The sequence below is a fragment of the Telmatherina bonti genome, assembly GCF_933228915.1.
Source record: "Telmatherina bonti genome assembly, chromosome: 22".
Classification (NCBI taxonomy): domain Eukaryota; kingdom Metazoa; phylum Chordata; class Actinopteri; order Atheriniformes; family Telmatherinidae; genus Telmatherina; species Telmatherina bonti.
Genome location: NC_136631.1, coordinates 8575539 through 8590974, shown reverse-complemented (window position 1 = coordinate 8590974; position 15436 = coordinate 8575539). Strand labels below are relative to the sequence as shown.

At 40.3% G+C, this 15436-nt stretch overlaps 1 protein-coding gene across 1 annotated transcript in view; it reads right to left on the bottom strand.

The window, feature by feature from the left end:
• The window catches only part of alk (ALK receptor tyrosine kinase), a gene marked incomplete at both ends in the record, with an annotated part of 582154 nt that overhangs the window by 223681 nt on the left and 343037 nt on the right, over positions 1 to 15436 (bottom strand). The window contains one exon of the mRNA XM_079262769.1: positions 6426 to 6630. Within this exon, the coding sequence (XP_079118895.1) occupies positions 6426 to 6630 (205 nt within the window). The remainder of the gene's footprint in view (positions 1 to 6425; positions 6631 to 15436) is intronic.

Here is a 15436-nt window from a genome sequence, read left to right as displayed (position 1 = left end):
GCTTTTCTCCAGTCTGCCACTTGCGATCAGAGGAGCTGAAACCACGTTTGCTTCTTATTTCTATGAACCCTGTGACAGAAAAGGTGGAACAAAGAGCAGTGCTTGAATTCCACATGCTAAGATGTAAATTAAAAGGCTCTTTTAATTAACGGAACAAATTTTTCTAATGCCGCTGCACTTTCTTTTGTGTTATGGCCTTTAAAGGAAACCACAGACGTTTCACAAGTGGCAGCAACGCTAACCCTGACAAAGGAGACTTCATGCTATTTTTCTTTTACAAACTAGTTCAGCACAGTTCAAAGCAGCACGGGCCTTCATGCCCTGCATCATTGTTCAGATGATCACTGCAGCAGGACGCAACGTCAGCGTGCACATGTGTCTTTATGTCATTATGTTGATTAAGAAAACTGTGTTCTGTAATCATGCAATGCAGAAGCATCATTATCTGACAACTTGAAGTGCTTCTGATCTCCAAATACAACAAATACATAAATAAAAGATTAAAAGAGATTCAGAAACTGTGAAATAAATAAACATACATTTAAAAAACAACAAGCAAGTACATTTCTTGTATATCAGGTCTTTTGGTTGAGTAATAATATGACTGCTGAGAAAGTGTTTGCTGTTAGAAGCAAAGCAATAAAAACAAACCTGAAAGTGAAAAATGACTTGATTTCAGCGTCTTACATCCTCCTTCTGAGGCAGCATCAGACTGTATGGAAAGAGTCGGCTACGAAACACTTTGTTGTTTTGGCCAACAGGCATTTTGAATCCTTGAACCAAAAAAAAGGCCATATTTAGGGACAGATCTAGAGGGGTGGCCAGGGTGCCACTGACCATCCTCTGAATTCTGATTGGACAGTCCAAGTGTCACTGTGGATGACTGACACATCACTGAAGGAGGACAGAAATGTCTTTCTGGACATGCATGGATCACCAGTGTCACTAAACCAGTTTGAAATCACATTTAAAGAGTTTTCCTAATGTTTCAACCATTTCCAGAAGGATTTTTAGCAGAACCAATGTAGTTATATGGTAGCGCTAAGCTACTAAGGAGAAACCATGTCAGTTTTTATTGACTGAACTTCAGGACTGCACATGAACATCTTCTGCTCATCATATTGGGACAAAAGCAAGGAGACAGAGTGAAACTTGAGTTCTGATTGGACAAAAGTGCTTCCCTTTGAGGTTTAATGTCAAACTATTGCTTTCAAGCTTACCACCAGCACACTGAAAAGAAAGAGAGAAGTTGGCTGATGGTAAGGACAACCTGTCTAACCCGAGGACACACATGCATTCACTGAGCGGCACGTTGTCTCCAAGAAAAACACGACAACATTCTCACACCAAGTGCAATTACATGCACCACTGAGTCAAGCTACTCATGCGCTTCAAAGTTTGACCCAACTGGACCATCATCATTGTCCCAGTATAGAACTGGCACATTCACAATGGCAGTTCAGTTATTTACTTAATTATGTCCAACACTGTGATACTGTGGGTTTGTGTGGGAAGAAAAAATAAACAGCCAAGAAATTCTGTTGCTTCAACCTTCAAGGTTTCAGAAAGATCTTTCTGGCATGAAGGGGTTTTAAAAGAATAATTCATGCTTTCATCACAGAGCCCCTGGACTGGGGTTAGTCAGGCTTCCTTTTCATGCCTGCAGCGAGTCCAAAATGCTGCCGCTTGCTTGTTAACTGGGGCGAACAGACGGGAGCACATTTCCCCGACTCTGTCTTCCCTTCATGTCCCTCTGCCATGCAGACATCTCTCACATGCTGCAACAAAACTTTTTTTTTTGTTTTAGCACAAGAACAAATGAAAAACTAAATATTAAAATAACAACTTAAAATCCATAAATCAAGCAGACCATTGACAAAGTTGACAAATTTTCTTCTCCCAAATTCTGCACTATTTTCTTAAAAGCATCCAAAGAGACCAGATCATGAAGCTCCGGGTCTTTCTGCAGTTTGTTCCAGGATCTAGGTAAATTCAATACTCTGCTTCTGGTTTACAAAACAATAATTTAAACGTCTCCAGTCTGCCTGTAATCCTTAATCCAGAGCTACCTCTCGACAGTTGGAAAATGCCCAGGGCTTCCAACACAACGCGGCACAAAGACCAGTAGCTAGACTCCTTTCCTGTGTTGTTCCCCGGTGGTGGAACAATCTTCTAAACTCTGTCCTTACCTACAAGCTAAAAACACAGCTTTTCTAGGAGTATTTCTGCACTTGGTTTAACCCTTCTACTAGTCAAAATGAGTTAGAATGATTCATCCGGCACTTTGCCAAATCTCTAAATAATCTGCGTGGCTTATGCCCAAGATGATATTGTGTGATGAAATGGCGTTCTAGTTATTAAATGATGGGACTATTGTAAGGAGGGGAAAGGAGCAAAAACAAAATACTAAAATAAACCCAAAAAGAAGGAAAAAAACTGCAGTCTGTAGCACTACATGGCAGCAGCTGTGCCAGACTGGACTTGCAGAAGTCTGACCAGCACTTCATTACAACGCCCCGGTTTTATTTCTTGCTTGTGTTGTTCTCACTCTCAGATGTAAGTTGCTTTGGAGAAAGGTGTCTGCTAAATGACTGTAGAATAGAAGAGACTTTTTTACTTTGGTGTTTAAACATGATCCAGTCTCCATATGAGGCCTGGTATAAGCAGCAGGAGATGCAGACAGATATCTGACATGCTGCCCAACGATGCACGCTACACCACTTCCCCTCTCTTTTTCACTGGATGGTCCGTTCGCTTTCACAATGTAAGCAAACTGCACCGGCGTTCACTTGCAGGTGAACAGAAACTGGCCAGAGTTTGCTTCTGTGAAGTGAATGAGTGTTCACACTGCTCCAAATGAATCGTACTATCCCTGGAGGTTGACCAGAGTTCTCTTAAATCTCACCAAATAGTGCAAGTGTGAACGTGCCCTCAGTTGTTTTACATGACCGGAGTATTTACTAATCTGAATAAATATCCAGGTTCATCTACAAGTTTTCTGAATTCTATGAAGCAAATAAATGAGGAGTGACAGAACATTTGTCAGCTGAAGCTAATAATCAGCACTGCTGGATGGAGGACAAGCTTATATTTTACATTATAATGGAGAATTCTAAGCAGAGCAGATGGCAGGCGCCACTTGACAGATTACTGATGACAACTCAAAGTGACTTGAGACTTGACTTGCAAAAGATTATTTGTGTGTGTGTGTGTGTGTGTGTGTGTGTGTGTGTGTACGTCTGCACACAATCTTTTTTTCTCCTGATTTTTAATTCTGTAAAAAACTTTGTGTTGCATTTATCATTATGTTTTCTTATTATGTTTTCTTCTCTGTCTGTAAAGCATCTTGAGATGGCATTGCCGTGATTTGCCGCTATATAAATAAAGTTGAATTGAATTGGATGAAAGATGCTCTATAAATATGCGTGTGTGTTTGTATGTAGGTATACTTGTTTGAATATTTACATATGCATATTTCTAACCGTCCAGCATTTTGATTCAGTTCTGTTTTACATGTCCTTTGCAGAGACAAGTTGGAGTGTTTCCAGAGCATCGAGGCCAATTTAAATCTGAGTGTATACATGCAGAAGTACAAGACGTTTTGGTATGACAAACGTTTTAAATGCTTGGGAAACATCCATGAAGCTGTTGAGACTGAATGAAGCCATTTAATTTTCTATGCTGTATGAAGAAAGAAAAGAATGAACAACAATGTTGAAACTGAAAAGTTGGCACTTCTGCTTCTATATGGAAGTAATATTGTGTACTACTTCTTGGAAAAATCTTTATTTTTAAGGGTTTATATTTGGCTTCATTGACAGTTGCTTGACAGAAAAGAGCGTCAGACAGGAGGGTGGCCAGTCGGGTTTCCCGGGGATTCAGCCCTGCAGGTTTTGAGTTTTGCCCAATAACAATAGCAACCTGTTCTGCACGTGTACTGTAGAAATTAGATGCCACCTTTTCCTTTGCTTCTCATTGGACTCATATACAACATATACAACCAGAGCTACGCTACTACACAGAGCTGTCAGATGGAGGAGGGGTCTGGTCTGATTGGTACTTAGCCAACTTTAGCTTACATTGATGGGTGTTGGGTAACAGAACATTGCTACTGTAATGCCAAAAACACACACCCCTCCCCTAACCCAAGCTGGTCCAATCTGTGCATAAGCAGCAAACCAGTAAACATACTGCACACAATGGATATTAAATAAATAAATCAGAAAACAAACATAGTTGCTGAAATAATGGTCATTCATGACTAGTTTCGTTCAGCCAGCTCGCCCTGGTTAGCAGTCCGACACATTCCGGCGTTCCAGGTGATGCACGTTTCTGTTACAGTGCTGTGAAAATATCACATGCATGTTCTCAAATCCAACACAATGCTATAAATGTTTACTAACTACCCCGTCGACTTTAGCATGATTTTTAAGCAACCATATATTTTTTCAAATAGCTTCATCTGTTCATGTGTGTTCCTGTTGTCCTTTGGTGGATCTGTGATGCACTGGATCAATCAATGATGGGAACATTTTCATGTTGTCTAATAGACAACATAGATGTGATCGTTTGTGATTAGAATAACACAAAAAAAATATTTATCTGTGTAAAACCAGGATGTGTTTGTCCCTTCAGAGGCACCATAGGTGCAGCTTCTACGTATGAGGACCCACATCAAGTAGATATAAATTAATCATTCTGAGGGAATAAAAACACAACACTTATTTCAACAAAGTGCTTAGATACTCATAAAAACAGTTTTTAATGATGTATTATGTTTTTCTATCGTTAACTTTTTTTTTTCATGCTGCACCTTTAATGTCCTCAGATTCATTTTCACATTTACTAAATGAATCCTGCAGGCCAGGTCGGACCCTCTGGCGGAGCGGTTTTTGCTCCAGGATATTGGACACACCTAAAATAGAAATTATAAAAAAGGGAAATAATGTCCAGGTCTGAAGCTACCAGGTTTTTGTTCTTATGTAGCATCAGTTATAGTACCAAACTGAATGTGAATGAGGGCTAATAGAATAAAACATATTGCTAAATGAATGAAATTACCGACTGTGCTCTCAAGTCAAGCTGACAACGTTTTGTTTTTGAATACTATTGTAAGGCTAGAGAGATATCGGCCAAATCTGGATTTTAATTAGCATCCCGACAGGCTGCTTTTGGTGACTGGCTAGCTCCCCTTGCTTTTGTCTTTTCTTGCCTTTTTATTATGCAAGTGTCTTCCCCATCGGAGCAGAAATGTGTGCAAGTATGGCTCAGTGACTCCAGCAAGCTGAGATGGGGTGTGTGTCTGTATGTGTGTGTGTGTGTGTGTGTGTGTGGGAGGCAGCCTACGACCACAAATGAGAGCACACGCAACTCACAGTCCAATTCGTCACACATGTAATGAGCATGTCCCCAGCCACACTCCTTAAGAACACAGAGCTGCATCAACGTTTGCATAAAAAAACAACACACTCACATGCTAAAACCTCTCCTACAAACCAACACTTGAAGAGAAAAGGACACATAAAGCGCCGCATTCTTAGGATTTTGGTGCCGCAGGAGATTACACACACAAGCTGCATGAAACGGATCTGCAACAGCACTCTGAGATTCATTCTACACGCTAACACACAAAATACATTCATCCCAATAAAGGTTAAAGTACAACTACACATGGATTTGACCACATAGCAAGTATTTGTACTTACTAAAGAAAAGCCACAGTGAAAAGGAGCCTAAGGCAGTATGAATGCACTGATTGGTTCCTGGCTGCTGAATGCTCCACTGTTTCTTCTCTATTTTACAAAAATTCTAATAAATATATTAAGCCATGAGCACAAACAAGCTGCCCAGCAACATTATACTTTAATCCCCAACATGTTCTGAAAAGCGAATACAAACTGTTACTATCAATCTTGTGAACATGGAGGCACTCGATTTGTGCATCTGTCTTTCTCCCAATTAATCATGTAGCTTAATTAAAGATCAAATGCACATTGAGAAGACTTTAATACAACCTCTATGCAATCGTAATGTTTTGAATGCACACATTTCCTCTAATTCCTGTTTTTGTGAAGTTATAAATGGGACTGCTGTGTCAGAAAGAAGATCATCACAATTGTCTCATAATTATGATCATCTTTGTTATGAATAAATGTAATATTAATGGAAGAGATTTATACGCCGCTTTTCTGCTGATGGCACCTAAAGCGCCAACAGTGGACCCATTATTCACTCCTCATTCACATAAACCCCAATTCCAAGAAGTTGGGATGTAAACATAATTAAAAACAGAATACAATGATTATTCTTTTGAACTATATGCAGTTGCATTTGCTACATAGATGAAATATTTAAACTGGCAATGCTGGATAGAATCTCACAAAACTCCATGACAGCCGAGTTCGGCTTCTAGGAATCGCACTTACCCTGTGATGCGAGGCAGAGTGTCGGTGGAGAAGAGGGCGAGCGGTGGCTTGTCTCGCTCTATGAGCCAAATGGTGTACTGCCCGCTCTGTTTCGGATGCAGGAAAACCGCCATGTCCAGGCTGCAGGTACCCTGACCCCCCCATAGCCATGGACTCAGCACCCAGGGCCCTCCGAAGGCTGAAGTGTTCACCCAGAGGAACTGACCTGTAACAGAGGAACAAAATGATATCGAATTAAAATAGAAAATCTGCACCAATAAGAACAAAAGTTTCTCAAAGTTTCTAAAAGAAAAAAAAAAAACCCTCAAAAAGATGAAAAATGTAAAATTGACAAAAGCGATGGGGGACAATGAAGATGAGAGATGGAGAATATTACCAGACAGTTTTAAAAGCTCTTGCTCAAAGTGGTCGTTGATGAAAAGGCATGAAATAAAGCTGCTTTGGAAGTGAGCAGTCGATGGCACCCTGAGTGGGGAAAAAAAGCTAATCTTTTACAGCTTTGATACCAAGTCCAGTTTAATTCTCTGACCTCCAGTGGTCCATCAAGCAGAAAGTTGTGCCTGCACAACTTGAAAGGAAGAAAATTTAGATTTTTATTCATATTCTTTTTCTTATATGGAGAAATAAAGTTGCTGAAAGAAGAAAGACTGTTTATGTTTATAAGAACCATATGAATTGAGCTTACTCTGATGTTTCCGTATATATTGTTGATAGACAACATTAGGGTGGGTGGGTGGTGGTGGGGGGTCATGAGCTGCTTTCACTGCAGCAGACAGTTTTTTCCCTCTTTAACAGAGAGTTGATGTATTTCCTCTCTTTCTGCTACAATATTGTTTCCATTTCCAGGCTGCACCATGGCAGTCTTGCCTCTGGATAATGGAAATAAAAGCGTCCAGTGGGTCCAATTGAATTAAAGTATACTTCTCAAACTGGGATGCTTGTGTTTCAATGCAGTAAAACAGACTTTTGCCATTAGTTGCAGCCACGTTTGTGTGTTAGTACATACAAGACACTTAAGGGAATGGGAAATAAGCTGCAGTTGCTCCTGATGTTCGGCAAAACCAAATTATCTTTGAATTTAGCTCATCGAGTTCTGAATAACAACCATGCCAATACATATAGACAGCATCTACTTCACATCATATCTGCAATAGGGTCCAAAAGTATGAGTACTAGTGGAGATACCACATTAGATGACAGGGTTTTTGTGAAAAGTTGAATCTCTTCAAGATATCCATAAATTTCAGAATATCTCATTAGTTCTGCCCCACTTTTGCCCTAATAACAGCATGCACTCCAGCTGGCACGGACTCATGTTATACAAGCATGATTTAACAATATTAAGGATCTTGTCATTTCAGGAATATTTGGCTTTTTAAGCCTGCATCTGCCTGCATAATTGTTCAGTAAATTGGAGGTCGTGTAACTGGAGGAAAGTGCGTGGCAGTCAGCTTTGCTTGCTTTGTTTCGTTTGGCAAAGTTTAGATGTGTTTTTGGCCTCATTAGCCGGCTTCGGGTTAAATCCTTCTCCACAACAGTACATGATAAAACATTTGAGCACGTGCAAGAAGAAAATGGTACTCTACTTATCATTGAGCAGGACGAGGTCATATCATTGTAGGTGTGCAGGTGGGTGAATGTTTGCATTCTACACAACTGTGATACTACGCAAATATTCGATTTTCCATAAGGATACAGGACACGGCAGACAGCGAGGTTATGCCACAGATCTTCCAGAGAAGTAAGAACGGCATGAGACGCCAACTCTGGACTCTGGACCAGAGTTCTGCAGGTTTGAGATGTCTCCCTGCTTCAACACACCTGACCCAAATTAAAGAGTCACCAAAAGGCTTTGCAGCTTTCCAACAAGCTGTTGGAAAGCCAATTTATTTGACTCAAGTGTGTTGTAGCAGCAAAACACCTAAATTATGCAAGACCTTGGACCATAAGGCCTGAAGGTGGTGATCCCTGGGGTATAGCATACAAAAAAAAGTATATACATGGTTATACAGTTATGGACACATCTCCTGAGTGCTTTAACCCTTAAACTCCAAGTCATTTATTGCTATTTTTTGTCCGCTTGATCTCTCTGTCGATTAATGCATGTATGATCTCAACCCTTTCACACACAATCAACTTATGAACAAAAAAATGATGCCACATGGATGGATCAATAGATATACAAGTATAAAAACAAAAGAAAAAACAAAACGGAAATTGAATGTCAGAATTTAATTTAAAAAAAAAAACAAAGATCAAAAATGTGGAAGTTTTTTTTTTTTTTTTTTTTTTTCATAAATATGTTTCTCTCAGGCCTTGGCTATCAGGAGAAAAAGATCCCAACATTCTAACAGAAACACAACCAAAATTATTTACATTTTTGTCCCATTAGTTTTTCCTCTCACTTTTTGAGTCACTTATGGCACTCTTGTGATAGTTTCTGTCTGGAACAAGACAGAAGGCTACATCACACATCCCACACTCCCAGAGGATGAATTGTTGAGCCTGCCAGTTTTTTACTACTTAAAGAAAAAAACAAAATTGACATCCGATTGGATGTCACTTTCATAAAAACAAAAGAAGAATTCTGAGCATCTGATTGGTCAAGAGAGTGACAGAAAAATCATCAGTGTTTACATCTAGCTTCAATAAGGAGGTCCTCTAACAAAACTGACCCATTTTTAATCACAAAATGTAATGAATCATGAACGTAGCACGATGGAATTCTAATCAAAGGTCCCTGAAATGACGCCGCACTTGACGGCTGGATTATAATTCTTTTTGAAAGGCTAGAATTGTCCCGAGCTCACGATAGATCAGCCAAAGAGTGTGCTCGTGATAGCAATTTTCCCCATTGAGTTTTGTTATGTGGTTCCTGAGATAGTGTTGTCGCTGTCGCTTTATGAGACCAGATGAGTTCTGAGAGTTCGACATGTCTCCTGTCACTCAGGAGGAAGAGCAGTCGTCTTTCAACTGGAAAGTTGGGAGGTCGATTCAAGGCTTCCCCTGACCATGTGCTGAAGTGTCCTGGAGCAAGACACTGAACCTCAAGCTGCCCCCCTGATGTGCCTATTGGGGTATGCGTGTGCAAGTGAATGGGTGAATGTGACAAGTAGTGTAAAGTGCTTGGAGTGGTCTGCATGACTGGAAAAGTGCTGTATAAGTGCAAGTCCATTTACCATTTAACTTGCATGAGCAAGAGAGTCCTTGTCCTCTAAAACTCCTGGGCAACCTTCCCCTGATTGAATCTTTCGTTTTGAGTCCTGAATTCTTCTTTTTCAGAAATGGAGCCTCTTTCTATCTCTAGGTAAACAGGACTTGATGTATTATAATCTAAAGGAAGGCTTATGGTTTGCTTTTAGCACAGCAGATACAGTTTTTCTAGGGTCCCAAAGTCAAGCATCCAGACTACCTTTTAATGAGTAATTAGGTACTGATAAACCCTTTCTACACTTAGTATAACAGTTTGACATAGGTAGAGCCCGCCTGTCTGTGTGAACTGGTGGGTTACCCCTTCTTTATTAGGAACCAGTCATCAAGCCTCTCAACTGAGATTTGGATGGCTATGACCACTAGCCCTCAAAAAAAAGGAAACCTTAAAGCTTCCAATTGGATAAAAAGTGCTACAAAAGTTAGGATTGCGCCTTAATTTTGACAATTTTTCTTCCTGTAAAGCTACCAAGTCAGAAATCTGCTGCTGCAGTCCCGACAAAAATTAAAAACTCATTGACTTACTAAAAAAAAAAAAAAAAAGAGATTTTCAATGGGAATCACCAGAAATGGACCCCATTGCAAATGTGCATTAACTTTTCAAACCAGAGATAAAATCTGATTAAAAGACAAAAAGAGGGAAAGAAGAAAAACTAATTTAGCTTCAATAATAAATATCACTTTCTAAATCCAAATTGAACTAAGATGGAAAAGTTTATTAGAGAAACAGCAGAGAAATCACAAGCCATTAGTGTTTGCGCCCTCACACTTTCCAAACATTCTGCCTTCGTTTTTTATCTTCCTCTGATTAAAGTGTTTCTTTTTTCTGTGAGGTTGCCAAAAAAAGACAAAGAAAAAAGAAAAACTCAACAATTTGAAAGCCTTTAAATTGGACGGCTCCAAGTTAAGCCTCATTTGCTCTTTCTTCCACATTTGCATGCTACTTGCACAGAGAGCCCAGGCAATTTGGCGAGAAAGTCCGAATGCTTAGAAGATTTTGCAGGCAGACTGGACTGAATACATTTCCTTCACTTCTAGTAACGACTAGATATAACCGTTTAGGGCTTAGCATGGGAGGACTGGAGGCTCAAAGGCAAAGGCCTATTAAGAAATACCTGGTTGAAAGCAATTACTGGAGGGCTACAAATTATAAAAGTCAACTGCTGAGAAAAAGATTGTGATTTCATTAAAAGATTTTCACCTCAGCTTGAACAGTGGTACCTAGCAGAGATTGATGCTCCCATTTACTGGATCATAAGACCCACTTCAACCAAGTCAAGCACATTTCACATAGAATAACACAATCACCGTACAGTAGATTAAGCAGCATGAAAGGTGATTACCTGGTATACATTAAAACAAGCTGAACTTTTGCATTGCATCTGTAGAGGTGTGCTAGTTCTGCAATTCAAAACGAGACTTAAAATGTTGTGCAATTCTGATTTGATGATATTTTCACAGAAACAATTACAAAAGATTTTAGCTGGAGGGAACCTTTTCTTTAATCTCATACCATTTACTTAATTTTCCAAGACAAAATGAAGGCAGTTTCTCACCTATCTGTGAATTTCCAGCTGTGTCTGAGCAGCAGTGGAGTTTTAGAAAACATCACTTGACTACTGCACCTAAGGGGAAGAAGACCGGTCCCCTTAAAGAAGAGGTAGCAACCTTTTCAATCCAAAGTGATAGTTGTACTCTGCATCATCAAATCAAGCTGGTAAACACTTTTCTTGCTCTCTGTGCGGTTACAGATTAAATCAGTTGAGGCTCTTGTCGACGCAGCATACCAAATCAGGCCAACTGTTGGACACAACTCCCTTAGATAATAAAATTGCAGCTAAAGGCTTGAGAGGAGGAAGAAAACAAACCATTCAAATTCTATTCTCTGCCAAATCCTCTTATAGTAAAATGCATTAACTCAGGGCCAACCCAAGCCTTTTTTTGGGGGTCTGAAGTATTTGGCTGCCGCGCATCTTAATTTACAACCCATTTATTCTCTCAAAACAGTGCAGCAGCTTCAGACAGAAAGCCCACATTCAGCTGGGAGATAAAAAGACATCTTTTCATAGTGTATTGTTCGTGATTTCTCCCCAGAAATTGATTTCTGGGAAGATTGAGTGCATATTTATGTTGGTCTCAATAACTGTCTTTGTTTCCAAAAGGAATAACTGTATTGTTGTGGTTTTAAAGCACAAGTAAAGAAGAAACTTGGAAAGGTGACTGACTCCCCCCACCGCCATATCGTTTTCCGCTATGCTTTAGGACGGCTCCATTATATTTTAAATACTGATGCTTTGTGTCTGATGCTTTGTGTTGTTTTTAAAGTTAGTCAAAGCTTTAAACAAAATATAGATTCACCTTCTTTATATTTGGCTTTATAGTAGAAGTCTGTTGTTGAGAGGGTGTCAGCAGATCTGGTACATATTTTGACCCGGCACCATTTAGTGCCTGGTCCACCAGGAACAAAATTTAATACACTTTCACACTACCAGTACCTTTTTTTGGACTTTGTAAAGACATGTTTTCTAAATCAAGCTGAGCCATCAATTCCTCCATTCTAGATGAATAATTCATGTGTTAAAAAGCTGGTTTGGTGATATGGCCGCTTCATCTAGCATAACCCAGTGTCACCTGCTAAACCTAATGATAAGTTCATTGATCCTCATGTCTAAAATGTGCTATTCAGGGATGTAAACTCAGATTGTAATGTATCCTGTGGAGATTTCTTTCTCTCAGACAATTTTCACGCAAGTTGTCACGAGTCACAGAGCCGCTGAGTGGTCCTACAAGGGCCAAAGTCCTGCAGGTTTTCAGGGTTATCCAGCTCTAAGAAACCTGACTGAAATGAATGAATTATTTTGAGAGCACGATTGATATGTTTTAACGCCGATACAGATTGTGATATACTTGTACTTGTTTAACTTTACAGCAGACATTTTCAAATACAAAAATATGGAATAAAACATTAAACCTCTGGCTAGAAGCTGTGCAGATGTATTTATCTTTAGATTTAGGTTCTGCTGTATAAAAGCAACATAATGAGTGAAATTACTGGAAAAACATTGATGCAGCTCTTTGCCTTTAATGTTAAATCACATTATCTTTACTTCATTCTTTTCTTTGCAAGAGAGATCTGAATCATATAAAGCAAAATAAAAACTACAGACACCTTTTTTTAAATATCAAAACATTTGAAAGAGTGACATTTGAAGTATATAATGGTTAGAAACAGTCCAACACATGCTGGGTTACTGTGACAGACTGTGTAATTTTATAGTATTGTTTGACTAAATAAACACCAAAACCTCTGAAAATGCTCAACACGCAGCTGACAGAGGGACAAACTGTTGTGGTCCTATTCCCTGGTGGGCGTGTCTGGCATCCTGGCACCTGGATCAGCACCTGATCTTCATCTGGGCAATCAGCGACAGCACTATTTAAGACCTGCTCAGCCTGCTGTTCATTGCCAGATTGTTGAATGCCCTGCGGTACAACTCTCGGCCTGAAAGATTCTTCCAGTGTGAATCACAGATCGTTAACCTGTGTGTTTTTTCCCCGTCAGAGATCCTGCCTGCATGCCTGATTGCTGCCCTACCGCTTGCCTGCCTGCCTGCCTGCCCGCCCGCCTGCCTGCTCGCCTCTGTCAGCCGGTTTACCTCCCCGCTTGCCTGCCTGCCGACTAACCTATCTCCTGCATCCACCTTGGAAAGAACCCGAAGTCAGAAAGAAACAAATAAAGTATTGTTTGGAACTCCGAGCCGAGTCCGCATGTGAATGCCACGCACTTAACGTCAGCATAACACAAACATTGTTTCTGTACTTTCAAATAATTTGAATACTTATGTTGTTTATGCATTAATTGCTTTGAAACTGTCAGCTAATGCTATGCTAGGTTAGCATAACTACAACAATGTTATGGCTAACAAAAATACATGACTGTAAAAGTCTTCTCCAAACTGAGAGGAACATGTTTAATAAGGAAGATCTGCTTCACTTAAAGGTACAAAATGATAAAGACTCATAACACATTAAGTTACAGATGGAATTCACTGACCGCATCACACACACAGATCACATTTAGTATCAGTACGCGACATTTACTACAGACAAGCAGTAACAACTTAAGCTAAGTTAGCGTAACTTTAGCAATGCAACGTTAATAAAAAGCACCCACTTTTTACATGTAACAAAGAGAGTTAAACTGAAACTGGAAATCTGTTTATTAATTTCACAATGTTGCTCTGAACATAAGCAAGTTACAGGCAAGTTCCACCCACCCTGTAACGCTGCCTGACCATACCTTTTACTCAAGCGGCAACCTCCGGTGGTTAAAAGTGAAGCCCATGTGGAAGTACATAAAATTGCAGTTCCCCCTTCATCCACTAGGGGCTGCAAAACAGAGCAAATCCCCATAGACTCCCATGTTAAAAATGCCAACTTCACGGCAGAAAAATAAAAGTTTGGCCTGGTTAAAAAAAAAATCCATTTTCGGTTTATAGGTCAGGTTTACCTTCATGACAACTGTGGGGGGAGTGAATTTTTTTCCAACTTGCCCGTTTAAAAGTAATTTAATCTCGAAGTTCGTCATATTTAGGGGTGTGTCCTTTTGATTGACAGGTGCTGATCTCCAGCTTCAAGTAAGAAGAATGTAAAATAACTGCAGTTTTTAGACGGATAACCACGTGACTTAGCTTTAGCCCGCTTACCTCCGTTAGCTAGTTAACTCCTGTTATCTCTGGGTTAACTCAGTTAGCTCTAAGCTACAGGCAGCTCGGAGTTTGCTCGATGTCAATCATCCACCATGACGCTCACAGCCCCCCTCCCAGCTCCACCTCTTTGCCCATATTTGTATTTTCCGGGTGAGATGACGCACATGCCTCTGCCAAGATGGCGATGGTAGGAACCGCCCACCGAACTTCAATTCACCTCTTCAGAAACCTATGGGTGACGTCACAGAGGCTACGTTCATCTCTTTACATACAGTCTATGGTTTTACTCCTGCACATTACAGCGGGGAGGACTGAGGATTGGATGGAGTCAGAGCGCCACTTAGTGGATAGGAGCTACAAGTACATCATTCCGCAGCATCTCCGACACTTAAAAGCATTGACTATTTTATGAGAAATAAAGAATAAATCGGCAAAACTCTGGCCAATGATGATTATTTTAAAAAGAACTATAATGACCAATTTAATCAGCGGGCTGATCTGTTTAATTTAAGTCAGGTGTGTTGGAGCAGGGATACACTGAGAACCTGCAGCACCGTGGCCCTCATGGGACCAAACGGCGTAGGCCTGCTATGGGGTGACCAGATTTCAGTGTGTGGAAAACAGAACACGTTAGCAGGAAGTTGGTACTGCTGTTACCTGACAAGTACTGCATAACCCTTCACAGGTGTCTTCTTTTGGTACCGTGAAAAATAACCATGCTGATGACATTTTTCTTCACTTAAACACCCCAAAATGCTGTATTATCATGTCCTGTACCCGAACAGATACTACACAGCCCCCTCCACCTCCTGATACACAAACATAAATAGCTATTGATTGTGGATTTTGATCCAGTTTTACTTATCAAACTGATACGATATGTTTAAAAACACTAACATCTGCCGATTTCGGGCTGCACGGTGGCGCAGTGGTTAGCACTGTGGCCTCACAGCAAGAAGGTCACTGGTTCGATCCTTGGCTGGTTTGGTCAGTGGCCTTTCTGTGTGGAGTTTGCATGTTCTCCCCGTGTATGCGTGGGTTCTCTCCGGGTACTCCGGCTTCCTCCCACCATCCAAAGACATGCATGACAGG